This window comes from Fusarium fujikuroi, chromosome FFUJ_chr08 (genome assembly GCF_900079805.1).
Source record: "Fusarium fujikuroi IMI 58289 draft genome, chromosome FFUJ_chr08".
NCBI lineage: Eukaryota > Fungi > Ascomycota > Sordariomycetes > Hypocreales > Nectriaceae > Fusarium > Fusarium fujikuroi.
Genome location: NC_036629.1, coordinates 379,854 through 406,483, shown reverse-complemented (window position 1 = coordinate 406,483; position 26,630 = coordinate 379,854). Strand labels below are relative to the sequence as shown.

At 49.5% G+C, this 26,630-nt stretch overlaps 14 protein-coding genes; 7 read left to right on the top strand and 7 right to left on the bottom strand.

Moving 5' to 3' along the window:
* Positions 1-277: 277 nt before the first annotated feature.
* Positions 278-1,966, top strand: FFUJ_13922 (uncharacterized protein; the record flags this gene model as incomplete). The annotated part of the gene is made up of 1 exon (XM_023581464.1): positions 278-1,966. The coding sequence occupies one exon, from the start codon at positions 278-280 to the stop codon at positions 1,964-1,966; it is 1,689 nt and encodes a 562-aa protein (XP_023434158.1).
* A 273-nt stretch (positions 1,967-2,239) lies between these two features.
* On the bottom strand, positions 2,240-3,598 carry FFUJ_13923 (uncharacterized protein; the record flags this gene model as incomplete). XM_023581463.1 has 2 exons in its annotated part: positions 2,240-3,367; positions 3,440-3,598. 2 exons carry the CDS (start codon positions 3,596-3,598, stop codon positions 2,240-2,242), a joined length of 1,287 nt encoding a protein of 428 aa, XP_023434157.1.
* An 853-nt stretch (positions 3,599-4,451) lies between these two features.
* On the top strand, positions 4,452-6,959 carry FFUJ_13924 (uncharacterized protein; the record flags this gene model as incomplete). Its single annotated transcript, XM_023581461.1, has 1 exon — positions 4,452-6,959. The coding sequence occupies one exon, from the start codon at positions 4,452-4,454 to the stop codon at positions 6,957-6,959; it is 2,508 nt and encodes an 835-aa protein (XP_023434156.1).
* Positions 6,960-7,057: 98 nt separating this feature from the next.
* FFUJ_13925 (uncharacterized protein) lies at positions 7,058-8,085 on the bottom strand (the record flags this gene model as incomplete). XM_023581460.1 has 2 exons in its annotated part: positions 7,058-7,731; positions 7,788-8,085. The coding sequence occupies 2 exons, from the start codon at positions 8,083-8,085 to the stop codon at positions 7,058-7,060; spliced, it is 972 nt and encodes a 323-aa protein (XP_023434155.1).
* Positions 8,086-9,092: 1,007 nt separating this feature from the next.
* On the top strand, positions 9,093-9,725 carry FFUJ_13926 (uncharacterized protein; the record flags this gene model as incomplete). Its single annotated transcript, XM_023581459.1, has 1 exon — positions 9,093-9,725. The coding sequence occupies one exon, from the start codon at positions 9,093-9,095 to the stop codon at positions 9,723-9,725; it is 633 nt and encodes a 210-aa protein (XP_023434154.1).
* Positions 9,726-10,362: 637 nt separating this feature from the next.
* Positions 10,363-11,133, bottom strand: FFUJ_13927 (uncharacterized protein; the record flags this gene model as incomplete). Its single annotated transcript, XM_023581458.1, has 1 exon — positions 10,363-11,133. One exon carries the CDS (start codon positions 11,131-11,133, stop codon positions 10,363-10,365), a length of 771 nt encoding a protein of 256 aa, XP_023434153.1.
* A 547-nt stretch (positions 11,134-11,680) lies between these two features.
* FFUJ_13928 (uncharacterized protein) lies at positions 11,681-12,491 on the bottom strand (the record flags this gene model as incomplete). XM_023581457.1 has 4 exons in its annotated part: positions 11,681-12,139; positions 12,187-12,276; positions 12,323-12,369; positions 12,440-12,491. The coding sequence occupies 4 exons, from the start codon at positions 12,489-12,491 to the stop codon at positions 11,681-11,683; spliced, it is 648 nt and encodes a 215-aa protein (XP_023434152.1).
* Positions 12,492-13,454: 963 nt separating this feature from the next.
* Positions 13,455-14,283, bottom strand: FFUJ_13929 (uncharacterized protein; the record flags this gene model as incomplete). XM_023581456.1 has 3 exons in its annotated part: positions 13,455-13,739; positions 13,791-13,924; positions 13,986-14,283. The coding sequence occupies 3 exons, from the start codon at positions 14,281-14,283 to the stop codon at positions 13,455-13,457; spliced, it is 717 nt and encodes a 238-aa protein (XP_023434151.1).
* A 306-nt stretch (positions 14,284-14,589) lies between these two features.
* FFUJ_13930 (uncharacterized protein) lies at positions 14,590-15,568 on the top strand (the record flags this gene model as incomplete). XM_023581455.1 has 3 exons in its annotated part: positions 14,590-14,743; positions 14,791-14,937; positions 14,988-15,568. The coding sequence occupies 3 exons, from the start codon at positions 14,590-14,592 to the stop codon at positions 15,566-15,568; spliced, it is 882 nt and encodes a 293-aa protein (XP_023434150.1).
* Positions 15,569-16,024: 456 nt separating this feature from the next.
* Positions 16,025-18,616, bottom strand: FFUJ_13931 (uncharacterized protein; the record flags this gene model as incomplete). XM_023581454.1 has 5 exons in its annotated part: positions 16,025-16,430; positions 16,479-16,922; positions 16,969-17,583; positions 17,628-17,978; positions 18,024-18,616. The coding sequence occupies 5 exons, from the start codon at positions 18,614-18,616 to the stop codon at positions 16,025-16,027; spliced, it is 2,409 nt and encodes an 802-aa protein (XP_023434149.1).
* A 1,206-nt stretch (positions 18,617-19,822) lies between these two features.
* On the top strand, positions 19,823-21,311 carry FFUJ_13932 (related to tetracycline resistance proteins; the record flags this gene model as incomplete). XM_023581453.1 has 4 exons in its annotated part: positions 19,823-20,073; positions 20,123-20,905; positions 20,951-21,023; positions 21,069-21,311. The coding sequence occupies 4 exons, from the start codon at positions 19,823-19,825 to the stop codon at positions 21,309-21,311; spliced, it is 1,350 nt and encodes a 449-aa protein (XP_023434148.1).
* A 422-nt stretch (positions 21,312-21,733) lies between these two features.
* On the bottom strand, positions 21,734-22,909 carry FFUJ_13933 (probable ATP dependent RNA helicase; the record flags this gene model as incomplete). XM_023581452.1 has 4 exons in its annotated part: positions 21,734-21,844; positions 21,894-22,269; positions 22,308-22,562; positions 22,614-22,909. The coding sequence occupies 4 exons, from the start codon at positions 22,907-22,909 to the stop codon at positions 21,734-21,736; spliced, it is 1,038 nt and encodes a 345-aa protein (XP_023434147.1).
* A 1,378-nt stretch (positions 22,910-24,287) lies between these two features.
* Positions 24,288-25,160, top strand: FFUJ_13934 (uncharacterized protein; the record flags this gene model as incomplete). The annotated part of the gene is made up of 1 exon (XM_023581448.1): positions 24,288-25,160. One exon carries the CDS (start codon positions 24,288-24,290, stop codon positions 25,158-25,160), a length of 873 nt encoding a protein of 290 aa, XP_023434146.1.
* Positions 25,161-25,756: 596 nt separating this feature from the next.
* On the top strand, positions 25,757-26,630 carry FFUJ_13935 (uncharacterized protein; the record flags this gene model as incomplete). XM_023581447.1 has 5 exons in its annotated part: positions 25,757-25,784; positions 25,840-25,885; positions 25,943-26,052; positions 26,109-26,179; positions 26,232-26,630. 5 exons carry the CDS (start codon positions 25,757-25,759, stop codon positions 26,628-26,630), a joined length of 654 nt encoding a protein of 217 aa, XP_023434145.1.

The window sequence follows — 26,630 nt, the reverse complement described above, 5'->3', positions numbered from 1 at the left end:
TTTCGCGCAGCCACTGGTCGCCTTTTGCCGGTTCATCAGATAAGGCTCATTAACCAGCTGCAGTCAAATCATTCACTGTGGCAAAGTACCGTCACCCCATGCCAGATAAATGAATGATTCCGATGTTACGCCCCACTTCTTTTATGAACCAGGTTGATATGGTAGCCGCGTCTTTTCAATTTCTCAGACTTCAGCTTTCCACACGCACACACACGACACACACACACACGCACAAACGCACACGCACACACACACAACACTATCGGCAATAGCGACAATGTCGGAAAGCATTTCATACAAGGATATGTTGTCCCCCTTTTCCGAAGGGCGGTTTCCTCAGGCCGATGCACCTGTGGACCCGATGAAGACAACATCGCGACGGGCGGAGCTGAAGCGGTTCATGCGCTGGTTTGCGCCCTTTTGGAAGGGCAAGATCAACGAACAGTGGCACGTCGCCGAGCAGAAAGTCTGTGAGGATTTTGCGCGCTCGGACCATAAATCCATCAGCCAACCTTGGTTTGAGTATGAGGTAGACAGGGTTGTCTACTCGCATTTCATCAAACTGGTCGAGGAAAACTTCAAGCAATTCTTGAAGTGCGATATTGCAGGCTGGCCTTGGCCAGAGATCTCTGCTAAAGACGTGACTACACAGCAGGACATGAAGTCAGCTGTGTATGAACGGTACCTGAAGAAGCAAAAGGTCGCAGCGATCGCGGCTCAGAAGAATGAGTCTGCCATGGAGGGCGTAGAGGGACCTGCTGCTGAGACCCCATCAGTGGCCAGCAAACTCAACCCTGCAGCTCCAGCTTTCGATCCGACCGCTGAGGCTGACACCTCTGAGCAGGCTCAGACTCAAGCTGTCGGTCGGGGTGAGCTTCGTCGTCGAAAGGAGCAAAAGACCAAGGGCCTTCATGACTCCATGTTTTCTCATCCTCGTGGTCAACAAGCTACTCGTGGCCGTGGAGCTCCTCGTGGTCGCGGAGGTCGCCAGCCCAGGGTTCACCGTGAGCCTTCGCCAGAAGATGAGTACGAATGGAAGGAGGACGATCAGCAGCCATCTGATCAGAACAACCAGAGTCTGGGCTCATCTGGCCCACAGGTCACTGAGGTGGCTCAGCAGGATGCGGGTACGACGAGTCCGCTTTTTGCGGTTGACACTCTTGCTCTCACCAAAAAGGGCATAGAGTCTTCTTCGTTTGCCCCGGCAGTCAACGGCCCTCCTCCGATGATCACGAACGAGACAATGTTGGAGAACATGTCAAACAACGGCTCGGACCATCAGAAACGAAAGCGAGTCTGGGAGACGGTCTATGGAAACACGGCTATTCGGGAACCAATCGTCGGGCCTTTCGAGATGAAGATCCCGGATTGCATCCCGACACAGGTGTACATCAGCGAGGAACGATTGGCCAAGGCCAATAATTCCTATCTGAGAGATGTTCAGATCACCTTCGATCGACAGGATCGAAGGTTGACTGTCGGATTCGCTGCGAAGCAGGGTCCTGGCTCCTTTCCATCTCGTATGGAAATTGTCAACATTTGGCAAGCTGTCAAGCAGTGGATGCAGGAGGTATGCTCTGAGATCCCGTCATGTCTCGACGATGTCATCTACCGAGTGCTGAGAAAGTCCACCACCATCTCCGACGAAGCCTACCTGCACTCTTATGGTCATTTCAGGGATGCCGCCAACATCATGCCAGCGCGCCTCAATGAGATTGGACGGCAGCTTCCAGCCTTGCGCGAGCAACTTCGTCCGTTGTTGAGTGCTGACTTCGCCCGCACACGTGCTGGTATCGAACAATGGCTGAACAACAAACCCAGGCCCTACCGTGAGATCCGTGCCGCCACCGCCGAATGGTTGATGACCTGCAGGTCCGAAGACGAGGCTAATGTCATTGGGTGGTGCGATTGGGCAAAGAAACATATTCAGACAGCGCAAGGTGAGGAGGGTACTGAGCTGAAGTAAATTGAAATGGTTTCGACAATTGTCATCTCTTGTCTGTCATTGTGATTTGCATGTTTTTTGTGACTTGTGATATGTGACTTGTGATATGTGACTTGTGATATGTGACTTGTGACTTGTGACTTGGCGTATCATCATGGAAACTTGACTACTTTCAGGACTCTTAACATTAATTGTGTCTTTTCATAATTCTACGACATATTTCTCAGGTGACTTGCAATTGCCGAAATATATAACCACTTCAAATTGAACCTTAGCCTCACATGTCACCATCTACTACTCTTTGCTATCCACCGTCCTCTGCCCGAGCCTCAGTTGTGCCAATTTCACCAAGAGCTCTTTCTGCTTTCTTCGCTTGTCAAGCTTCTCGATCTGCTCCTGTAGTTCGTCCTTCTTCGCTATCATGACTCTCTCGATACTCTGGAATGTATCACCCTTGTAGTCGGAGCCGTTGGCAACAAGGTTGTCGGCTTCTGTGATAAGCCCTTCAGCCTTATTATCGACATAGTCGAGCGTGTCTAAGAATTCCGCACGTTGATTGAGCTCTGCGGCGGTGGCCTCCAGGTTCTGCTTCATCGTATCCTGATGGCCAAAGAGCAGCTCGGCAGACTTCTCCAACACACTCAAAGTGCCTGCAGGCTTCGAGAACCCCGTTCCTCCCGCCTCGACAGCATTGAACCCGTGCTGGTAAACGAAGGAGCATGCGACGGTGGTGATCAACCGCTCTGCTACAGGCAGTGGAATTCCCTCCCATGTTCTAACGACAACTTGTACACTCAGCTCCACATTGAGATCTAGTGCCGATAGAATGTTGACAACAAGGCATAAGGGCTTATTAACATTCAAAAGACCACCACGCGAGTGTAGCTTGTACTTGCTTGTCCTCTCGCGCAAGTCTATTGAGCATCCAACGTAAAGTGGACTCTGAAGCTGGCGAACCTTTCCTGCGGGATCCAATTGCCGATCGCACCGTCGTTCAAATGAAGAGATCACACCTTCTATCTTTGAGAACTCTCCATCGCTCTGGATTGATTGTGGAGAGGGCATCGAATCTGGCCTGATATTGTAGCCCCCTTGCCAGTCCACAGTTGACACCCATTTCACGAGCTCTTTGTCGGCAGAGTTCAGAGTGCCCTGTGCTTGATTTGCTCTGCAAAGGCGAGCCCCCTTTACATATCGCCGAAGACCATCGATCAGTCTCTCCGTCTCGATGATGTTAAGAAATTTGCCATCCTTCAGTGAGCGCCTCAGGCCAATTACGTAGATCCCTGGGACCTTACCCTCGAGCTCTGCAGGCATCTGTAACCACTTGGATTGCTTCGCCGCAGCCGTATAGGCCACAGTGCCTGAGACGATAGCTTGTAACGCCGTTCGATCAATGCTATGCAAAAGAAAGACCATCCGCTAGCCAGTGCTTCCATCTGCATCGATTGTCCTTGTAGTCTCATTGACAGAGAATCTGTTGGCACGCAGTACCGGGTCCTTTTTGAGTGCATCTGAAAGGAATGGTAGGTGTACACAGAACTCGTAAATTGACATGGGCGACGCAAGCGCTCGAATCATGTCCTTCTGCAATGCGCCTCCTGGCATGGGCATCTCAGCGGATGCTGTCGATGTGCTGAGAGGCGATGACATTATTGATGTAGATGAGAGAAATTTAATTAAGTTTGAGTTTAAAATAAGGACTGTAATACTTACGTAAAGATTATAATAAAACATATTATAATACTTTAATATTAAGAAAAGTGTTTCTATTATAAATAGCTTTATAAATATAATATCTTAAATATATACATAATTTTAAAATATATAAGTAAAAAGTATATAATTAATATATAGTAAGTATTAAAAAGTATATAGTTAAAAAGTATATAACTTATATATAATAAATATTAAAAAGTATATAGTTATAAAGTATATAACTTATATATAATAAATACTAAAAAGTATATAGTTAAAAAGTATATAACTTATATATAATAAATATTAAAAAGTATATAGTTAAAAGGTATATAACTTATATATAATAAATATTAAAAAGTATATAATTAAAATGTATATAACTTATATATAGTAAATATTATAATTAATATATATATATATATTTTAATATATTATATATTATATATTAAGATTATTATAAGCTTTAAAGTTTTACTTTAAAATAACTTTTTTAATAATAATTAATTAATATATATTTTCTTAAGCCTTTTAGTTAAAATAACTCCTTTATAAATAAACTCTAGGTAGTATTATAACTAATAACCTTAACGGTTTTTATACTTTTTCTTTATTGCTATAACACGATTTATTAAACCGTGCCTGGTATTCTTGCACATACAAAGGGTTTGTACCTAAGCACGTGCGTCCACCCCGGATTCTTTCCATTGGATGTTAGCGCCTTTTCTCTCCTTCTCACTTGCGGAAAACTCCTGATATAACCTTAGCAACTATTTGCAGCTCAACACATCGCACAAAACGCATCACTATGAGCAAGCAATCGACTATCGGAGGTCAGCCCGGCGGCTGGTCAGTCTTTGGGCCTGCTATAAAGAACAAAGCAGACAAAGTCAAAGAAATCATGGGCAAGCTGAGCGACTCCCTTGACAAGGTACGTAGAGGTCCAGTGAGTACTGCTACTGAAGCAGGTTTCACTCCCGAGAATGTTGAGAAGGCCAAGGGATGGCGCACTGATGTAGACGCGAGCGAGGCCCAGCTGAATGCTCAGATACGCGAGCACGCCCGATTGGACGAGACATTGCGAGATTTGAGAGATCAGCTTCGTCAGTATGACTCCACACTGACGGCTGTACGAGGGCTTGGTGATGGGGATGATGAAACATCCCAAGAGCTTGCTGCTGAGACTCTTGGATGGCTTATCCAAGAGCTTCCTCGAGTAAGAATTTTCGTGGAGGCCATGGGTCATGAAATGACCCCTGCATTAGAGCAGGCCATTTCGAGGCTCAATGCTGGCGATCAGAATGATCCTCTGACCGCTAGAATGAGCCAGGTCGCAACTCAGGGGCCAAGTCGTGATGAGCTCATCGGACAGATCGACAGGTTAGAGACTGAGTTGCGTTCCGCTCAGGACCAGGCCAAAGCGAAAAGCGTCGTCATCACATCCATGGCTGAAAAAGAGCTAGAGATGAAAGATAATCTCGAATTTTTGAAGCGAAATGAGGTTGCTCTCCGTAAGAAGACCGAAGAAGAGGTCGGAATGGCACTTGAGTCGAAGCGGGAAGCTGAGTCAAGTGAAAGTCGGCAGAGGGCAGAGCTTCGTGAGGTAAAGCAGCAAATTGAAGTGATTGAATCACAGCTGAAGGAAAGGGATGACATGCTACAGAGCCGGGAAAGCCAAATCAAAGAGTTTGAGGATGAGCGACGCCTCGAGAAGGAGCTTAAGGCTGTGAATGACAAGCATACGAGAGAATTGGAGGCTCAAGTTCGGCAACTTGAGATAACCGCCAAAACTTGCCAGTCATCGCGAGATATACTCGCGTCTCAGCTCGATACTCTCCGAAAGGAGCTCGAAGCCAAAGAAGCCAACATTCGCCATCTGAATGCTCAGGTTACCGGCGACAGGGAGAAGCTTGTCAAACAAGAGGACCTGGTCAAGGGTCAACAGCTCTTAATTGAAGAGCGAGACAGCGCACTTTCTGATGCCGGATATTATCGGAAGCTCGCTGACTCGAGAAAGGCTTCGTCAGATGGCTGGATGAACGGTTGCCAGGAACGCGACAGGGCAATCCTCAGACTTGATAACAAGGTTGCGGATCTCGGGCAACAGTTGAATGCGGCAAGGTCCGAAGCGGCAACATCGCAAAGAGCAAGAGATAATGCGTTGGTTGAGCTTCGTGATGCCAAAAACACGATCCGAGAACAAGGCCAATCTATTGACAGTCTCCAGAAGTCTTCTAATGCGTACTACAATGAAGTGAAAGAGGTTGCAAAACTGAACTTCAAACTGAGGGAAGACATCAACAAACGGGACTCGACTTTGTCGAGGCAGAGGGTTGAGTTGTCTTCTAAAGATGATAAAATCCGAGAGCAAGATAGGTCGATCAAGCGACTGGCCGAACTGAACAAGGACTTGAAGAATCGATTGGACACTTCAGAGGTCAAGGTCGATGATCTGACCACTTCGAATGAGAGGCTGAAAGGCCAAGTCAAGTCTTTGACGAAGCAGGCGACGCAATCCAAGAACCGGGGTGACAAGTACAAGTCAGCTCTGATTGTCGCGAAGCAGGCTGCGGAGAATATGGCTACATCGGTGATGACCCAGTGTCCTCCAGGTATCATGGATCGCATCGACTGGAGCTGTGATTTAGTGATGGCTCTACACACTCAGAATCCATGGAAGATCCAAGAGACCTGGTCCAAAGATCCAGTGTTAGCAGTGGGTGAGAGGACAGAGAGTCTTACTGTCTTACTACTTCACGTCGTGGCTTCAGTTGAATCCAGATCGCTCACCGATATGGTCAGCTGTTTAGCAGCGATCCAAATAAGGTTGGATGAAGAATCTAGATGCATCATCCCAGTTTTGAGACAGTTTCTCGATGCGGTTTCAGTCTGTATTGAGCTTGAGGGGACCCATGCCTTCCAGATCTTCCTGCTCCTCCAGATCGCTGAGAGGATTGGGAGAGCATGGCCTGTGGTAAAGGATGCGGTCAATGAATTGACTCACCGCGGCGGGCGTCATGAGCTGACCTCTTCCATTTCTCGATCTATCGCATCGTGGCAGGGGCGGCAGCGATTGGGTTCCTTGGGCTGCGAAACGGCCCTTGAGCATCAGGACTGGACCCTCGTTGGGTTCTTCAGGAACCCTAATGGTATCCTGTTGCTTGGGGACTCCGAGCTTCGATGGGCTGATCACGACTTTGTGGAGATCAATCACAATGGCATCACTGTCGACATCACTGTCGGCGAAGGGGAAGATGAGATTGAGTTTGAAGTTGAAGGCCGGAACTGGAATTGGTGGGTGGAGCATATTCTGTAGAAAAATACGAAGTGTTCTGAGCAGAGTTGCACATATGTTTCATTCTTAATACTAAAACTCATGGTGAAGTGTACATCTAGTAACAGTGTCTTTCCTTACTACTGAACTGGCAATGGAGCTTGTTTGTTCCACACAAGTCCACCACGCTGCTGGACTCCCAGAACGTACTGAAGCAGACTGTTCATCTGACCCTCTCCCCATCCTTTGACCATCGCCGCCCACGACTGCACAACCCCCCAAACTTCAAGCAGAATCTCTCGTACAGGTACCACGGGGTTGACTTGCGCAGATTCCACAATAGTCACAAAGACCCTCTTCTTCGTAGCGTTCATCTTGACAACGATGCAAGGCGGAAGAAGCTCTTTGATGGCCGCCAGGTCTTTAGACACGTACCACTCCAGCGGAACCTTGGGTTCAACTTCGAAAGGACCGGCCGCGTTGCATTCGTTGAAAGGCTTGCTGATGGTGAGATTCCAGAGAGCGTTTCGTATGTCAAAGTCGGTGTCAACGATAAGCGGTTCGCCGATGTTTTGAAGGGGAGCTGGTGAAGTGACGATGAATTTGCTGTTGGGATCGGCGGCGCGGGCTGCAGCTGCTGCGTCGGCTTGCGCTTTGAGTTGTGCATTCATTCGTGCAATCCCCTCATCTTGCACCATTCGTGACTGGCAGTATCTCTCATATATGCCGTTCGGTTCTTCGCCTTGCGCAAGGACAGAGGGATACTTGACATGCGCCCAAGGCCACTCCGGGGCATCATCGCCAAGCGGATCAACTAAGTTCAAACAGTCAGCGCAGTCCCCTAGTATAACAAAACACGATAGAACGCACAGCACATCTTCCACATGATGCGCTCGCACATCAGCCCAAACCAAGGCGACGGCGTCGCTCGCACACCAGTCGCGTAAAGCTCCTGACACACTCTCTTGATAGCCGCTCTGCCATACTCGGTGATGATGTGGCTGATCTCGGGTCGCATGAAGGCGATGAAATCTGTGATGTGGCGACGGCGAACACCAGGCTGCTCAAGGTCCTCGGGGGTAGGGACTTGCCCGGCGTAGCGCTGGCCGGTGCTTGCTTCGAAGGGGCGTCTGCGCGGTGAGCACTCGAGGTAGTTTTTCTGCGCCATCGCAGTGCTAAATGGTTTAATTGATGTCTGCGGCTTGTTTGAGCATGAGATCTCTTTTTCCCATCGGAGTGGTGGGTACTCCAAGGCCGTGGTGTGGTTACACAGAGCGGGTTGCTGCAGGAGGAAATTTGGGAGATGTCCTGGGTCTGCGCTCTGTTTGGACTTTGCTCCGCTGGTTTATCCTACAAACTGAGTTTTTAGGCACTAAGTCCAAGCAAACAGTGTGATTACCAGCCAAATTGTTCACCCTCTGGTTGTTCGCTCACAGTGGGAGGCTTCAAACTCCCCACCCCCTCGTAAATTATCATCTCAGTGACGTCGTCGATTCTTGCAACTCAGTGTTTTTCGGCACTCTATGGGTAACTCAACAGAGAATTTATACAAGCAAAAGCAAATGAATTCACAAGATCGCCACAGAGCAGCCACCTTAGGCTGAGCTCAGGCATGCCGGGAGGACGGTGCAACGGTTGCCTTTTGGTAACCTCTGACCCAAACGTCGGATGTACAGCCCATTAGAGTTAAATCTCGCTAGCACTTAACTTTACCGACCACGTTTGCATCTCACAGTCGTTTCCCCCACTGTGCTGCCCTTTTCCGTAGTGCAAACCTGTTTTTCACGTAACGCAACGTCCGCCATCATGTTTCACACGCTGCCACAGTCCCACCTTGTCTTGCGTGCGCTCAAGAAGCAGCAGAAATTTCGGATCTAGACAGAGGGGACGAAGAAAATGTCATCGAAAAGTGCCCTGAAATTCGGAGAGTTTTGCCCAAGTCTTTTCGTTCTTGAGGGTTCAGGCTCTCAGGTTTACTTGAGTCCGTACCGTGCAGGTACAATGAGCCGTGAGTATAATATCCCTTCTGATGCCCGTTATCCAGCACTCCATCTTCATCTCCTCCGTACTAATTTCTACTTTCTACATCACAGCTGATTGCAAGTCAATCCTTATTCTTCAATCCCGCTACCTCAATCTTTCTCATCCTCAGTGCAGATACATTCACCCGCAACCATGAGCAACAGAGACTACATCAACGTCACCCCCGGCACCTTCACCATCGAAGACATGCTCCGCCAAATGAGCCGCCCCATCATCTTCAACCAGAACGGCCTCATGCTTCCCGGCGACGCCAGCACCCTCAAGAAAGTCCCCGAGCTCAAGGCCATCGGCATCACCGGCGGCGGAGTGCTCTGCGGCCTCCGTTTCGAGAGCCCCTCGGGCGAGACGGGCAACATGGTCGCCCCCTCCAACCTCGCCGAGAACGCCATCATATACCAGGGCGACGACGCCGGCGAACGACCTGCCATCGAAGGCTCAGGGCTTTTACGCCGCAGCCACACCAAGATTGGCAGTATGCCTCTCCGCATTACCAACAAGGGTCGCATGGAAGGCAAGTTGCCTGATGGGTATCGCAGAGTTGAACTGAAGCTGAGCTTTGTTGAGAAGAGTGACATTAATGTTCGGCATGGGGAGGGTATCCAGATTGCTACTTGTGCGGATGAGAAGGAAAAGGTGAACATTTTGTTCCCCTGGGATGATGATATCCTTGGGGAAGACAATACCAAGGCGCTAATGTTTGAGGAGGTCGTTGATGGTGGTGAAGGTACAGGTGCCTGCTGGATTCTGGAACGCGGAATGGAGTGATCTGCGTTCCAGGTCCACAGCATCACGCTGGTAGCTTGAGTTGTATTGCGCTTATCGAACGCTGTGACTGCAGTTTTCAGATACTAAACTGATCGCTTTGTGGCTTATCCTTGATTATTAAACCTCAGATTTTGTCCTGAACGTGAGGCACTTTGGTGGTTAACTAAATCTTTGCTCCTCTTCAGCTGTTCTCAAGCTACATTGATGCTGTCCGTAGAACTTATCAATATCAAAGCATTTAGTCACAAAGTAGTAACCCTGGCGTGGGAAGATGTCCCGGCTGCAAGTCCATGTGTCGACGGTGAAATGATCTGACTCTCATCATAAGTGCCTCTAGAGACGACCAACTCATGTTGAGCTGGAAGACCATTCACACAATATCAGGGGGCAGTCAAGGGAGGGGGGGTCTTAAATTGAGCAATCTAGGGGTCAACAGTCCATTTCCACTGGCTCATCCAGATTTCCAGACTTGACCTATTCAGCTACAGGTGGTATCAAGTATCCAACTTTACAAAAGTGCCAATACCCAATTCATCCACTCTCTCACACATCTACTACTGGTGAGATCAAACAGCTATGCTGGTAGCATCAACAAGAATATCCAAATCTCAACCAATTCAGGGTTTCCAAAAGCCAGTCAGCACTGAACCACGTCAGTGCCTCCAAGAGAATCAGCCTCAAGCTCCTGCACAAACTCCAACGACATCCCACCCTCACAATACGGCATACGCGGCCACACCATCAGCGCAACATCACACTTATTCTCAGGAAGCGCACCGTTCTTGTTCTTCCAAGCCTCAAAGATCCTATTATATCGCTTAACCAACTTCGGGGGACACTCCGCATCTCTAGCCAACTTGTGCACAACCGTACCCTTTGGCTTGAGCCCCAAGAAGCAGCGTCGGAAACCAAGAGGAAGTTTCAGCTGTCTGAGGGCAGCGGTGTTTGCAACACGGAAGGGGAGGTTGAAATGGAATTCTCTAACAGCCAAGCCGGGGTAGAACGTAGGCAGCTTTCGGGCAATACAGTTACCTGCAGCTCGTTCGCCCTGGAAGACAATGGCTTGGACGGCGAGGTTGGAGTGGGCCATTACGTTGCGGACGAGGTAGTCTTCGTGGGGGTTGTCGAAGTAGTAGCCAAGTGCTCTGTCTAGGGGGTCCAGAATACCGATGAGGCGAAGTTCTCCGACGCACTCGACATTGATGACTCGGGGAGCAGGAGGGATGGTTGCAACGGGTTGGGAGGTAGTGCTTGACTCGCCTTCGTTGGTGGATGGAGTAGACGAGGGCTCGTTGGTGGGTGTAATGGATGAAGACTCGTTGATGTCGGATTTGCCTGTCTCAACGATCATAGAGGACGTGTCGGAGGCCGCTTCATCGTTGGGGCTGACAGAGTTGTTGTCGGACATGATAGCGGTGAAGTCGTGATGTGTGGTGAGTGTCTTGATGTCAGTAAAGAGTTGATGCTTTGATCTGAGAAGATGAGAACTGTTGTGAAAACAGAAGTGAAGTATGACATAACAGACATTAGAGAAAGGAAGAGATCGAGGTCTAGTGTCTGAAAAGACAATGCATTGGGCTGCCACTGGTAAGTAGTGTTGATTCCATTCAAGTCTGCCACTGGTAAAGTGAACTGTGAAGTCCATCAATAATCATCCTGAACTGGCGTTGGCTGATGTTACACTGTTCGCCTGATGTTCATCTATCACTTGCTCATATTCCTGCTCCTGCTCCAATGAAGTCAATGGCTCTCGAGTGGACGGAAGACAGATCCTTTTCAATTCAAATCGCCTTGACAACTCGATGAGGCCGATCCCAAGGTTATCGGTGCTGCATTAAGCCTGCCCATTTATCCTCCTGTCCATCGCTCCATAGGATCCGAGAGAGTTTAGATAGAGAACAGAACGCATCGTTCGCCATCTGAACCCCGAACATGGAAGACACCTCTGTGAACGACTACTCAGTCCTGGGCCTCTTCCCACCCTCTTCCGCCAGTCCATCGCCATTGGGAGCAGCTCGCTTCTTACCAGCTGCGTTTGCCGTCTCCGAGTTGTTTTTTAGCTCCTCATCATCTTCTGAGTCCACCAGTTGAGTGAGACTAATGTTTCGTGGTAAGGTGCTGAGTCCTACGCGAGGAGGAACATGCGGGAAGTTATCGGCATCGATATGTGCCAGGGCACTTGAGTTGCCAGCCGCGGCTTCGCGATAGGCTTGACGACGGTGCTGTACCTCAAAGAGACCACGGAGCGAGTTGCTTATATCGATTTGAACACGGAGATGCTCGACGTCGAGATTGCGTATGGTCTCTGCCTCGCCGTCGGTGGTGCTTGTGGGGCTAGCAGCATGGGAATCGTCAGGGGCAATGCTGAGCCAGGCCCAGCAACGGTCAGCCTCGTTGCGAAGCTCGATGACAAACTGCCTATGGTCAGCTAGAAGCCAGAAATGGCGATGTCCCTACTTACTGGGTCGTTCTTGTATTCAGTGTCGCTGGTCCAGGCTCGGGATTGATGTGCGTGGAGTTCCTGGAGTAGTTGGACATGTTCATCGTACAGCTATCCAAAATCAGCTTGAACTTGAGACACAAGCAGTGGAACTCACCTTGTTGCACCCGCCGTTGCCACAATTGACGCGATTCTTGGTAGCACCTACGAAGAGATGGTTAGTTGGTGATCCCGTAGTGTGCGATCCCCCTTACTATGCATTCGCAGCGCGCACAGTGACGAGGAGCATCCATAGCAAGCAGGGAAGACAGCGCTTTGAGCGACATCTGAAGGAACCCAACGGAGGGTATTCTCCAGGCAGTGGATGCAGTGTATCCTATGTTCATCAGTGTTTAATCCTCTTCTCGATAATGACGAAAAGGCAAGTTGAACTCACATTTGGGCAACTCAGATGTCAGTACGCCCGAACACAGCGGCAAATAGATGGGTGGTGTCTGATAAACACCAAAGATGGTCGCCTGAACAAGTAACAGGTCTCGGGCTATTGGCAGATTAGTATAGAACAAGTTGAGACTGAGAGCGGATCGATGAAGGGTGTTGCGGCTGGTCGTTGTACGTACAAAGCAAAGGAGGGTGGTGTTGAGGAGAGATTGAAGATAGAAGATTCCAAAGACCGAGAACGCAGAGATCTCAGGCTCTCCTTCAGCCTTGCAAAGGCTCGCGCTCCTGACACTCAGGGACAATCATCAACAGCCAGGGATATCAACCGGCAATGATCAGATCTTGATACACTTGACGGGTCTGGTTCTGGGAGCAAGAATATGAGATAAAGGGGCAGTTATTGATGGCCGAACAGTGTAAATGGGTGCAAACACCAGTTCAGGATGACTGCCGATCGAGTTCTCAGAAGACCGAAAGCAATCAATTATCTTCCGAAACCCCAACCCCGCTACGATGAATTTGTGGTATCCTTTATTAAGCTTAAGATGTCTTATATTGAGCTTAGGACGTCTTATGATAAGTTTGGTTGCGATGTGTTGGGGGCAACGACTCTGCTGTGCTCGCAACTTGAGATTAATTGATCGCTAGACTAGGAACTGCTTGGTACCATGGCCATGTTGCCGAAAAGTATCCGAGTCTAGCCCAGCCATGATTTGTCACTCACAAGACAAAGACAACAAAAGCGCCTTGGTCCTCGTGGCAAACCTCCCAAACATCGGTGCGACTCATCTCGTTTCAATACGGTTGCGTCCCTTGTGCAATGTCTCCAGCAACCATATACCGCTCCTTTAGTTGAGTGTGCCATCGGTCTTGACGTCGCGGGCGATCAATTCAGAGGAAGCGAGTTCGGCGTCGCCTTCTCTACACCCCAACTCTCTCTTCCCATTATCTCTATTGGGCGACTTGACCATCTTGTGGATGGAGTCGAGCTTCTGTTCCATCAATTCGGTCTCTCTTTTTAGTTCCCGGTACGTACTAAGAGCCATCTTCTCGTTGTCGTCGAGTCTCTTCTCGAGGCCGGAAATTTCAGGGGTGCGGTTAAGGGGCGTAAACTCGGCCTCTCGAAAGCGGGCCTGTATTCAACAAGCTCTTGTTTTTCTGTTTCGGGAAAACCAAGTACTTACAAGCCGTTCAGCCAAGAGTTCAAATTCATCGTCATTACGCTCTGCGGCAAAAAGAGTTTCCTGTTCCTCCACGCTCTTTTTGGTCGGGTAGATAACCTGGTCGGCGGGAAGGTGACCCCCCAAGACAAAGACAACTGGTCTCGGTAGTGGCGGAGAGACATGTGATCAGGCTTTCAGATAATTGCCAGGAAAAACCAGGCTGGATAGCTGTGTTCCTGGATGCCAAACTCAAGTCCCCGCAGGCTGGACAAATACTGATGTCGATCGCAGCGTTTGCGCTTGTGAGCCCTAGTTCGTGACGAACAAATGTTGCAGGGTTGTTAGCGGGAGAGACACTCAAGTTTTCTGTGACCCTGGGAAAGCTCTCCTTGAGCGTGAAGATGACTCTCCGCATGATGGGGTTCTGATAGTGCGCGCTCTGAAGGGATCGGTCCATTTCGCCTTGAAAACGGTGCGCAGCATCGGGATATGTCTTTGGATAAGCTCCAAACATTGTTGACATTCTTTGATATAAGAATAAGTCAGTAAGCAATCAACTCTAAGTGAAATAACATGCCTCTTGGTTGCCTCGCTGGTTGTGTGCGGTAATGTTGAAGAATGGGAGTGAGAGGTGGAAGAGATGATTCATGAATGAAGATGTACCAGTGAATAGTAACTGTCACGGTTAAAGTGGAGCTGGTTGGCTTGCCCTTGTGTTACTCCATGACCTGAGCTTGTCGGGAATTTCGTGCTCCCACAACCCCACCCAACTTTTCTCTGCGAGGGTCAGATGCCAAACAAACAACTCCTGGACTACAACATGGACGATCTCAACGACCCGGCTAGACGTCTGAAAGACGCCGACATGATCAACACGGCAAAGAAGGCCGATGAGATGGCCCAAAAGGAGATTGCGCATCCCGCACAGGCTGCTTCGTCTACCATCGATGCCGCGGCTCCATGCTCTGCTCAAGGTATTGTCTTCTGTCTCTGATGCCTACCAGTTTCTGACATATGGCAGTGCTCGAAAGGCCTATACTTGCTTGCTTCGAGCACCCTATCACAGGGGCGAGACTCATGGGTGTAGTTGGCCCTGATGGTTTACCTCTCCATACCAACAACGCCATTTCGCTGCCTGTCAGATCAGAACCCTCGAGCTCTGTTGAAGGTCATTTCTATCCGTGTCCAGCTGAAGCCGTCTTGCTAACATCATGATAGAAGTCAATCGAAGTCAGGGAGAAGCTCTGGCTACAATCGGCAACATCGGAGGGAGACGAGCAATGGGTTTTACCTGTTCTTCTGCGGCGGCTGCCAAAGCTATCGCCGACTTCGCTGCACGAAACTTGTCTGTTTTTCAACAGCGCTCTTCGGCTTGTGGTAACTGTGGTAGTGTTCGTCACTTGTTGGCCGAATGTCTTCTTGCTGGCCGTCACGGCGTAGTGGAGGGCTGCGCATTCCATAACAACAAAGACCACAACACCGACCAGTGCCCAGAGTTCATCAATGCTGGCCTCTCTTTCAAGGTCCGTCTCTTGGTCACCTCACGGGGTCGCCTTCCACCTCTCGCCACAGGAGACGCATGGTATCCTCTGGCCGCAGAATGGAATACCCAGAACCCAGATGATTTGATCCAGATGTACCCTTGGACCACCGAACTCACCAGATCGCTTTCCTCTGCTTGCCCCGCCCTCCAGGAAGTCTTCGACGATCATCGGGACTACGACAAGCTTCCCATCGATCCTGCCACGAAGGACTGGTCTGCGGTTCAGTCGTCGTTCGCTACTTCCACCACTATCTGATATCATGCCCCTACAATCGAGTGTGGTATTCAAGCAGCCTTCAGTGCGGCTATTGAACGACTCAATGGCAATGCGGCATATGGAAGTAGAGTTGAGGGCAACAAGGAGAGATGAAGGAAACTGGGATGTCCAGCGAACATGGGGTGGCAGCCTTGTCGTATAGTTTTCAGAATGATAGTTCCATAAATGAAGATCACCATCCTGGAGTCCACAGCCACCAGCCACCGTAATCGCCCTCTTGGACGCGTGCGAGTCATGATTGAGACTATTAATTTTTAACTTTAAACCGGCATGAAATCAGCCACGTTCACTGGTCAGAGTCAGAACATGTAACGGCTTGAGGATGTATCGAAAGCCAATGTATCTCACATGAAGGTCACTTCAACTCGAACACTCAATATCCAGTTCCCAATATTCTCAATTGTCTTATCTTGTCTCATATCACATAAAAGTCTATCAATCTATACCATATACATCTTCCCCCGAGAAATCAATCAGCGTGGCTTCATTCGCCACAAACTCCTCTTCCCAAGCAGACTTCTCCGAATGTCGTCTTTCCAAACCACGTTTTGATATCGGGAGTCTATCGCGCAGTGCGTCTTGTTTCGTGTCCTTCGTTAAATCGCCTGCCTTGGTCGTCATCCCTCGCTCGGCAGAGTTGATCTTTGTCGTCAGGCCTGGTTCAGCGTAGGTCGGCATTCCTGGTGGAGGGCTGCTCTTGCTGTCGGCTAGGCCTTCTCTTGCGTGGTAGGATTCTCCCTGTGTGTAGGCCGGTGAGGGTTCGTCGTCTTCGTCGTCGAGGATCTTGGCGGGTCGTAGTTTGTCGGATTTTGTGGTGATGGTTGTGTCTGGTACACGTTCACTGACCCGTCAGCCTGCTGTCACTGAACACTCGGAGTGGGCAACTTACCTGTTTACACGCCAGTACGGCGAGGCTTCTAACAGTTCCAAATCCACAATGCCCTCCGCATCCAAAATCTTGGGGACTACGTGTTCGCGACCAACGGGTATGTTCAAAATACTCCTTACAAGGCTGACTGCCTGTTCTGGCACAGAGCCAGTGACGTTCGTCTCGGGGTCCGTCATGATCCACTCGAGCAGCCGACGCGGGAGCACTGTCTGTTTCAGGATTTCCCAATTCTCGTCGTCGGCGTACACGGTGAAGCCGACTGTGTCTTTGATGTCGAGGCCGCCCATGGGGTTGACGGCGGTGATGAAGGCGCTGCCGGAGCGGTAGATCAGTTGTGATTGGAAGCCCGACGCGAGGCGGACTTCGGAGTGTTCGAGGGTTTCGCGGAGCCAGGATGTTGCTTTTGGCGTGGATGTTCGGGGGCTTTTGAAATGAACGGCGATGCTGGGGAGGTCAGTGCTGGAAAGGGAGGTTGGGGGGGTGTACGTACCGGAGAAGTTGGTCGGCTTTTGAGGAGAGCTCGTAGGGGAGTTCGATTGATTTGAAGTTCTCATCGGCTGGTCCTTGGTCCTCCACGTGTTTTGAGAGGTACCGTGAGTCGAGGCCAGCCCATACGAGCAGGTTGTCAAGCATCCAAACAGTCTTAGGATCAAAATCCAACAGATTCAGTTTCCCTGTAAAGGCCTCCTTCAAGTTCTGTCGATCTGCAACTGAAAACTCCATCGTCGAAGCACACAACAACACGCCATCCGCCGTCGATACAGGAAAGACGTTACTCCTTGCGAACCGCTCTTTGTCGAAGATGTGGCCAAACTCTGGTATCCGTTGACTCACGGCGACGAGAAGACCTCTGGCTGTGTTGTCGCGCGAACAATCGGGACTCAATGATGAGACGTTCATGAGGGTGTCGAATATCAGACCGGAGTCGTTCTGTTTCACGTCGAGAAAGTTGACGAAGAAGTCGTGGAGCTCGGGGTAGTGTTTGCTCAGGTCGTTGATTTCGGGGCTCTCGAGTTTCGGTGACCATGTACAGTCGGCGGCGTTGAGCCATGTCACGGCTTCACCCGGTGCGATGGCGATGATGGCCTTTTCAGCGAACGCGAGTCTTTTCATGTTAGCAGTGAGATATCATGAGTCGAAGTTACTCACTTGAGATCAGCAGCGTCGTCCGGCGAGAGATCCAGTCTCATCTTATCCAACGCCCGATACAACTCATCCGTCAACCAAAGGTCCGCAGGGTCGAGTTCCGCATCAAAGTCGCGCTTCTCCAAGACATCGACGATCGTCCGGTAGCTCGCATTCTGAAGTCGTAGCGTCTGTGTGTAAAACTCTCGTAATGACACGAGCTCCGACTTGCTGGCGTCCCAATCTGACGGCACAGGAAAGACGGGTGACTTTGAGAGTGTGCTGGATATCTCGCATGTATCTTCCAACAAGCATTCGCTGAGCGGTCTCCATATTGGGTGGATATAGACTAGCTGCTCCTTCTCAAACGTGTTCCTGGTCGCGTGAGCATATCATCATGAATTTGATGAGTGTACATACCTGACTTTTTGTTGACTCGCTGCGGGATCTTTGGAGTCTTCACACTCTGCTTGTATCCGAAGGTAGAGTTCCAGAATGCGACGGGGAAATTCAACTGTTGACGCTTTCGTTCTTCGTATCCGTACCAACATCTCGAGAAAGAAATCTAGATCATCGTGATACTTGGCAAACGCCCTGAGACACCTCCACTGACCGAACCCCCCCTCAGATCGTATGGGCGGATCAAGTCTGAGAAACGGAAAGGGCTCTCCTTCCAGCATATATCGATTCCGGAGGTAGTGCAGCTTGGGCAGCGGGATATACGAGTTCCCCAGGGGTCTGAACTTTCCATCCTGGCAGAGCACGCGGATGGCCTTGATGTCGAACATGGAGTCTGGGTTCTCCTTGGCGTAGATCTTGTCCCTCTTCCAGGCCTGCTGGAGATAGTTGAGGAACTCCTCCGGATGCTGCTTGCTCATCTCGATGCATTTGGGCGCTACGGAGCGACCCCGCTCGCTGAACTCGAAGAGCCGGGGCTCTGAGGCTCCGAAGCCTCCATAGCTCCTGGAAGAAGTGCTGCTGGTGTCTCCACGATCGCCACGCAGTAATTGCATCGGAAACGAGTGGTGTGTTTTGTTATTTTCGTCAAGGTGAAGGGGACTCCCCAGATTTAGAGATCTGGAGTCGGGTTGCAAGCAGACTCACTCACTCACCGACAAGAGCCTTTGACGTGGCATTCAGTGGGGACCGTTACAGGGGGGGAGGGCGGAAAAGACTAAATTCCGATGCCCCAGCCACCAATCACAATGTCGCCCTGCTCAATTTTCGTCGCCTTATCGTGGAATGGTCTCCGCATCAGCAGCAAATGTTGTTGTCAATTCTGCCAAATCGCTCAGACGCGGAGAGAAAGACGTGACTTTGGCTTTCGCTACGTCATTTCCGTAAAAATCATGATTGGTTTCGCCCCTGACTTACCCTGTAACTCTGTAAAGCAAATTTGTCAGCCTCTATGATATGATATTTGCAGCGGACATGGAATCTGATTCAAATTTCTTCAATCTTGACAGAACTTTAAATATTTTTTCTTGAAGGATCAGCAGGAGACAGGGGACTCTAGCGTTTGACTAGGGTAGATCCGGGACACCACTAGTCAAGACAAGCTTTGGTGTAGGGTGAGTAACGGTTTTATGAGATCGCCAGGCTCAATTGCGAAGAGACTCACGAGCAAGGCCTGAGTGAGTTAAAGATAAGTGAAAAAGCTTTGTATGAGTTTTCTTCGCGTAATTGTCTCATTTTGCTCTCAAAACAGGATGGACGGGATGAGTGTGATGAGATTGTCATTCCATCTCTTCAACACAAATTGTCATCTATCATTTATAATGATTGCTTAACTACAGAAAATAGGAGACAAAAATTGACGATTCCCAGCCATCAATAAACCAACAAGGGGAAGGTCAAACACAATTACCTTCGCAACACGAACGAATCAATCACTCTTATTTTATTTCATCTCCTTCTGCGTCACGAGGATAAATTATTCGCCATTTCACTTCATGTTACCCGATGACCTGACCGTACCTTGACCGACGTTTAGCCATTCCGGCCCGTCGTCGCGGTTGATCTCTCACATGCTTACTACCAAATCAGGAGATACCGTAAGCACGCTTAACCAGCTTAAGCTTAGATCTCCACAACCACTTGGCGTGTCAATCCGAAAGTGGTAGAAGCGCCAATTGGGCTGTGCCAACTTCCCCCGACAGCCTCGAATATAAACATCACTCACTCCCCATCTTCAACCTTCACTCGTCACGGTTTCATCAATGGCGACAGTTACGCAGATCGATACGAGGTCAGAGACTTTTGAGCTTCGGAGCTCACCCATCCCGACGCGGGAGGTAGTCGATGAAACTGAACCTCCGCATTCATTGAAACCAAGTATCGCCGAACTACTCAAGATTATCAGCGCTGGATTCAGTTTCTTTGTCGCTGGCGTCAATGACGGAAGTATCGGTGCTTTAGTCCCTCACATCATTCGAGACTACAATGTCACAACGGCGATTGTCTCATCAGTGTGAGCAGCCATCTCCCCAACCCAGCTCAACTCTTACTGACGATGACAGTTACGGCGCGAACTTTATGGGTTGGTTCTTTGGCGCCTTCTCCAACACTCACCTTTGCCAAGTCCTCGACCTCGGATCGATGCTCACGCTGGGCGCCGTTCTGCAAGTCATCGCGCACGCGCTCCGGTCATGGAAGCCACCATTTCCGCTCTTCACCATTACATTCTGGCTCGCGAGCCTGGGTCAAGCATACCAAGATACACACGGGAACACATATGTCTCTGGAGTGAAGGGCTCTCATCGGTGGCTGGCGTTCATTCACGCGATGTACATGGCTGGATGTCTTGTCGGACCTTTCGTCGCGACGGGTGTTGCTTCTGCGGGGAGTACGTCGAGATGGTACTTGTTCTACACATTTCCACTCGGTATTGGTGTTCTGAATGTCGCTTTCGTGGTATACGCGTTTTGGGATACTCTGAGATTGAAGAGAAAGCAGCCGTCGACTGAACGAACCCTCGAGGCTGATGAGTTGCCTGCATCTAAAAATGATGATGCATTCTCGTTGATCAAGGACACTTTGAAGAACAAAAACGTCTGGCTCATCAGCCTTTTCTTCTTCTTCTTCCTCGGCGCGACTCTCACTGCTAGTGGGTGGGTTGTCGAATACCTGGTCGAGGTTCGTAACGGCGACATCAATCAGATGGGTTTTGTACCAGCTGGTTTCAGTGGAGGATCGTTGCTTGGGAGACTGTTTCTTGTGGAACCTACCCATCGATTCGGGGTTCGCCCCATGATATTTGCTTTCACGATCCTCAGCATCGGATTGCAAGTTCTGTTCTGGCTGTGAGTGTTGCGTCTTGACATTGAAGAACGAGCTGACACTTGCAGGGTTCCCAACATTATCGCCGCTTCCATCGCCATCAGTCTGCTCGGCTTCTTCATGGGACCATACTTTGCTACAGTGAGTTAGCTCTCGACCCTCAAAGTACTCAGCTAATGAGACTAGGGCATCTCTGTCGGCTCGAAACTGTTCAATCCTCGTATTCAATCAACAGCTTTGGCATTTGTCTTTGTTTTCGCGCAGCTCGGAGGCTGTTTATTCCCAATCATCACTGGTCTTGTCGCCGCCAGCGCTGGAGTGTCAGTTCTTCAGCCTGTTCTTTGCGCGCTTCTAGTTGCCACGAGTGTCTCTTGGTTGTTTGTCCCGATGCCGAAGCAAGGTGACAATCCGACACTGCACCGAGAGTAATGGAGCTTGTTGCGTCCTGAAGGAAGCAGAGTACTCGGCTGCATTGCATGCTGAGTGAGGATGATGGGGAGGGTTTGGATTTCATGAGGGAGAGGATCACGATGAGCTCAGAAAGCTGAGACAGACGAAGGAGATCATCACACATGGGCTCGTAGTTGATTGGGCTTGTGAAGGAGCATGAACCATCATTGAGGGACTTGTTTTTTGTCTTCAATATCATGCCCTCTTCTTTAATCAGTACATCTATGGCTACATGAATTTGTTCAATCGCATCCCTTCTGACAGAGTATGTCCATGACAAGTTTGATTCTTTCTCCGCTACTCGATTCTTTCGCTGTTTCTATGAAATGACTGCGATACTCAAAGGCTATAAAAGAGGATGACGAAATAAGGTTGGCGCTTGATGAAGATATTTTTGTTGATCATGGTTGGTATGGTCGGTCCATCCTGTCGAAGAGAATTCGGAGCATCTCTACTCGAACCTTCCCATTGTCATCTTTGGGCAAGTTGATGGGATAGAAATAATCGTTTTCCTTCCAAAAAGCGTGTTAGCCAATTCCAAACCCAGAAGACGCAGCTTACCAAAAGCCAATCCTGTTCTACAACAGTACATCGATCCATGTACTGGTAGTCAAAAGTCTCAATCCTGTGATACACAACCCACTGCCAATCTGTCCCAAGAGCGCTGCGGGGAAAAAGAAAGACGGGATTGTTCTCCAGCGTGAGGTACTGACGTTGATGGCAAGAAACATCTTTGATCCCAGCGTGGTGAACGAAACCTTTGGCGATGGCTTTGCGGATCTTGACGTGGTAGTCTTTGTCATGCGGGGTTAAAAATGAGATTTCAGAGACGCCAAGTTTTTCTTTGCACCATTGGATCAACTTCTGTCGCAGCTCCAAGGCCTCTTCTAGTGACGCCGCAACAGGAATGTTTCGTGACACCAGATTGCCAACTCTTCTGTTGACATATTGCGCTTCCTGTGTAAGTAGGCGTACAGAGCGTTGAGCTCTGACAAATGATCCGACAAGGGGTCCATGAATTGTTCGTGTAACACGTCGGCTGCATGTAGTGTCTCGGGTGGTATCAGGCAGATGCTCTTTACGCTCACGAGAGCAGCGATGTCGATGAGTTCAGATAGGCAGCCAAGCTTGATGGCCTCCTCGAATGCGTTGTGCCAGACGAGATCGATGGGAAGCGTGAAGGCGGCTGTGCCAGATGGAGTGATGGTTCCGTTTTCATCGATAAGATTCCTGCGTACGATAATTAGAAGAGAATTGGGAAAACAATGTGCGAATGCTTACATGGCTCTGAGGTCCTCGAGCCCACGGAGGTAGACTTCCTCACGCCGAGGATTGAGGAAGTCGAAAGTACCGACAGATTTAATCCCTGCACTCTTTAAAGCAAAAATGGCCGTTGTGAAACAGTCTTGGTTGATGGTACTACGTCTCTTTGGTCTCAGACTCCCATCCGTCTGCTGACCCAGATCTTGACGCACCCAGTTTTGAGAGGCAAAAAAGATCACCTCGCCACGATCCTGCAGTATGCAGTCATCTTGAGAACAGATGATAGACGACCGTGGATCATGGCTCTGCAGCATCCAACTCCTGGCGGTACCCTGGCAGATCTACAGAAACGCATCAAAACAACCAAGCCAGTTGATGGACTCCTTGCCCGCTCGGTGAAGGATCTTCATAGTTTCGCTCGAATGGCGAATGGTTTCAGGGAAGCGTCTGTATTGTCCGACCTCATGTCGTCTCTCGAACACACCATCGAACGCCCTGCTACACCTGAGAACGGAACTAGAAATCACTTGGATGTCCCTCTGTATCATGTCACAGCCGCCGATATACTGTGAAGCATGGCACTTTAAGGAGCGGAGAATCGCTGACTCTATGGGTCGAATTTGGTACTTCATCTTTCGCGGAAAACCGCCAGTCTAGGGATACTCCAGGGTCTCGGCATAAAGTGCATACAATGTACAGGAGCGAGGACGTTGTAGTCACTATTCTGAACTCTTGCGTCCGATTCCACGATGCGATCCTGCCTCTTTACCCCAGCAGAAGTGTGGTCATATCTTTCTCCATGTAAGCCGTTGAGTTCCAGATCTAAAGCTGATGAGAACTGCCTTCAGTTCCTTCCAGCAGAGTGTGGTCATATCATTTGATCCTTGCTAGGTCCGTATATACTACAAGACGAACATGATCAGGGAAGCAGAGAGTTCAGAGGGACAAAGAGGAGAGAGACCGGGAAGGATAAGTACCGCATCTCGAGGAACGAATGAACGGTAGTTTTAACATCCTGTTCAACTAGCTACCATAGAAGTTCCCCCACAAAATATCGCTCGTGCGACATGAATGTTTGAAACCAACTGCCCATGTCTTTGCACTTTCCAACAACAATGAAAGACACTTACGATTTCAATTCTTGACGGTGCATCTTTCCATGGCGACTAATACGGGGAAATATACAAGGTTGGCAAGGTAAACAAGACAGTAGGAATGGTAAATGAAGTGTACACTGGGGGTAGTGCGGCATGGTTGGCACGAGTTGGCAGGCAAAAAAGTACCGATATTACCGGAGCGTTTCCCCGAAATATGAATGAAGCTAGCCTTGCTTTGAGTTTGGAGGGGCCAATTCGCAGCGACAGGGCTCCCGCGTCTAAGTCTTATTCGGTATTCTGGTTGGGACCAGAGAAGAGCGAAGAGGAAAGGGACAAATAGAGGCTCCCCCATCTTCATTTACATCATCAGCTCATTTTTCTTTCACATATTTCCTTTCTTTCATCCTCGCCGTCTTCTGCCGACAAACTCTGGTCCTCATCCTCACCGCCCGAAATGGACGAGCCCATGGCACTCATCATCGACCCCCCCCTCTCCCCTCTCCCCTCTCCCCACACGTCCAACTCGTCGTCTCATTCATTTCTCCCCTTCTGCTCCACAGTAAAGTTTGACCTTGCATCATCATTCACGCCCGCCATGGATCCGCGTGTGGCCCTATTGATCTCGACCCCGAATGCCAACATGTACACCTCGGACACAGAAGCAAGGTTTGCTTTTCTGTTCAAGATGTGCATGCGAAAGTGTGGAAAGAATCCGTTGTGTTTCTTCTCCCCCGTCAATGGTATCCGTGCCGAAACGGAAGAGCCGATCTGGAGTCGCGCTTTCTCTTTCGGACTCATTCGCCTTATGTCGCATCCCTTTTTTGAGTTTGATGGCACTGATAGCCTCATTCTCATTCTCCAGTTTGCTGTCATCTGTCGTACTGATGACAGACGGCCTTGGAAGATGCCCCCGCTTCCAGAAGTCGACGCGCTCAAGCGTCTTTGTTCTACCATGGAGTTGTGCTCAGGACCCCTGACATCTCCCATCTCTGAGATTTTCACAAAGGATTGCACGAAAGAAAGTCCTCCTCGCTGCCCCAAAGCTTGCCTTGAAGCTGAAATCCCCTACGACCGCAGATTGTGCGAAAGGTCCTCGTACTACCTGCAAGATCCGAAGCACCTGGTCTTTCTGATGCTACAGATCGCCAAGGTCGTTGATGACCATCCTAAACCGACTGCTCCACATGTCACAAAGGAACGTGGCTTTGATGTGTACAGTGTCACCACTGTTGATCTTCACAACATCCGCGATGCACTTGACACCATGGAGCTTCACTACGGTGAAGGCAGCGAAGCCGGCGAGTTCACAATTCCGACCAATTTGATCCTGGAGAAATATCTAGCTTCCAGTGGAATTGAGAATGATGTTCCTCATGGCACAGAGCAATTGCTAGACTTCATTGTCCGATCAACCGTGAGGAGAGAGCGAGAGATTTTCAATGCTGTTACATATCGGAATCAGCAATGAACGCTGCATCTGATTTGTACCTGCATTGTCGCAGTGTCAGGTCCTGGCCAAAGTGGCTAAGAGATTATTTGAGGATTAAAACACTTCTTAGTTAGTTTGACCATAGATAATCTACAAAGGCACATTCCTCGATATTTTTCTGTCCTTCGATTCGGCGATGAATTTCCGTGTTTCTGTGATATCGATGACTGTGACTCCCCAACTCTTCCAGATCATAATGTACAATAACTAACCTTCAATAAACCAACTTTTTATAAATTACCTACCAGTTACCCAGCCATTTTGACATATCCATCATACATGTCCAGGTTCCTCTGAGTGATGTCGTTTGTCATGGATTTGATAAATGCTTGACTTTGTTTTTGGTGACAGAGTAATGGAGAAAAGAGTTGCTGATTACGAGAAGGAGTATAAGTTGTGATGCGCCGCTCAGATAAGAAAAGACCAACCCTCCTTGGAGGGCACTGCCAACTCTGCCCTGCTTTTCTTTACCCTCGCCGGGTGCCGCACAGACCATGCAACTGTTCCTTAGGCCCCGCTTTGTGATCTCTCGTGTTGCCTCTTCTCCAACTCCAGTTCAAGCCTCAACAACAACAATGTCAGTATCTCCAGTAGCCTCCTCCCGTGGCCGCACGATAACGCGCGATATAACATCGGATAGCTGCTAACCTTGCCAAAGATCGACTGTTTGTTCCATCTCTTTATTTCATCGCCGCCGACACCATGTGAGTCCCTATTCTTGGTATTCGCCCCCAACCCCGTGTTGTCACTGACCACTTCAGGCGTCCTGGTCTCTACAGCTGTGAGCCATGTCTCAGAAAGGCCATGGACTGGTATCCCAGTGACTCAGATCCCATAATGATCCCAAAGATCTGCATCGACGAGGAGGGCTGTAAGTTGCACAAACTTCTCACCCTTCACTCCCATTCTTGCGCTAACGCTGGACAGTCAACAGAGAGGACTTTCACTGCAATGTCTGTGATGCTGACATGGAGAAGGAGCACGGGGCTTGCGAGGGCGTTAGTTTGACTCGTGCTCATTGCTACAGCTTGAGTGCTAATGGAATCGCAGGGCACTCAGCGCATGGGAAGTCTGCTGAAACGCTACATCAAGCACATCAAGGCCAATCGCCGCGTCACAAAGGAGGCGTACGTTTCCAACCCAAAGACCATCCGGCTTTTCAGAAAGGCTAGTCGCGCTATCGCATCGTACTCGAACAGAACTGCTGCCGACTCTACGAAGGACCATCACGACGAACACAAGTGTGCCGATGCCACCGAGACGCTCTCATGCTTGATCGACATCAAGAACAGTCTGCGCATCATCGCCCAGTGCGCTCTCCATATCAGTGGACTGGAAGCTGGTATCCCCGACGAACCTGAGATGCCTGCCCGCTGCGATGCCGATATGACGCTTGTGGAGCGTCTCGGCGACTTCAATTTGGATGAGCTTGAGGATGAGGAGAATTAA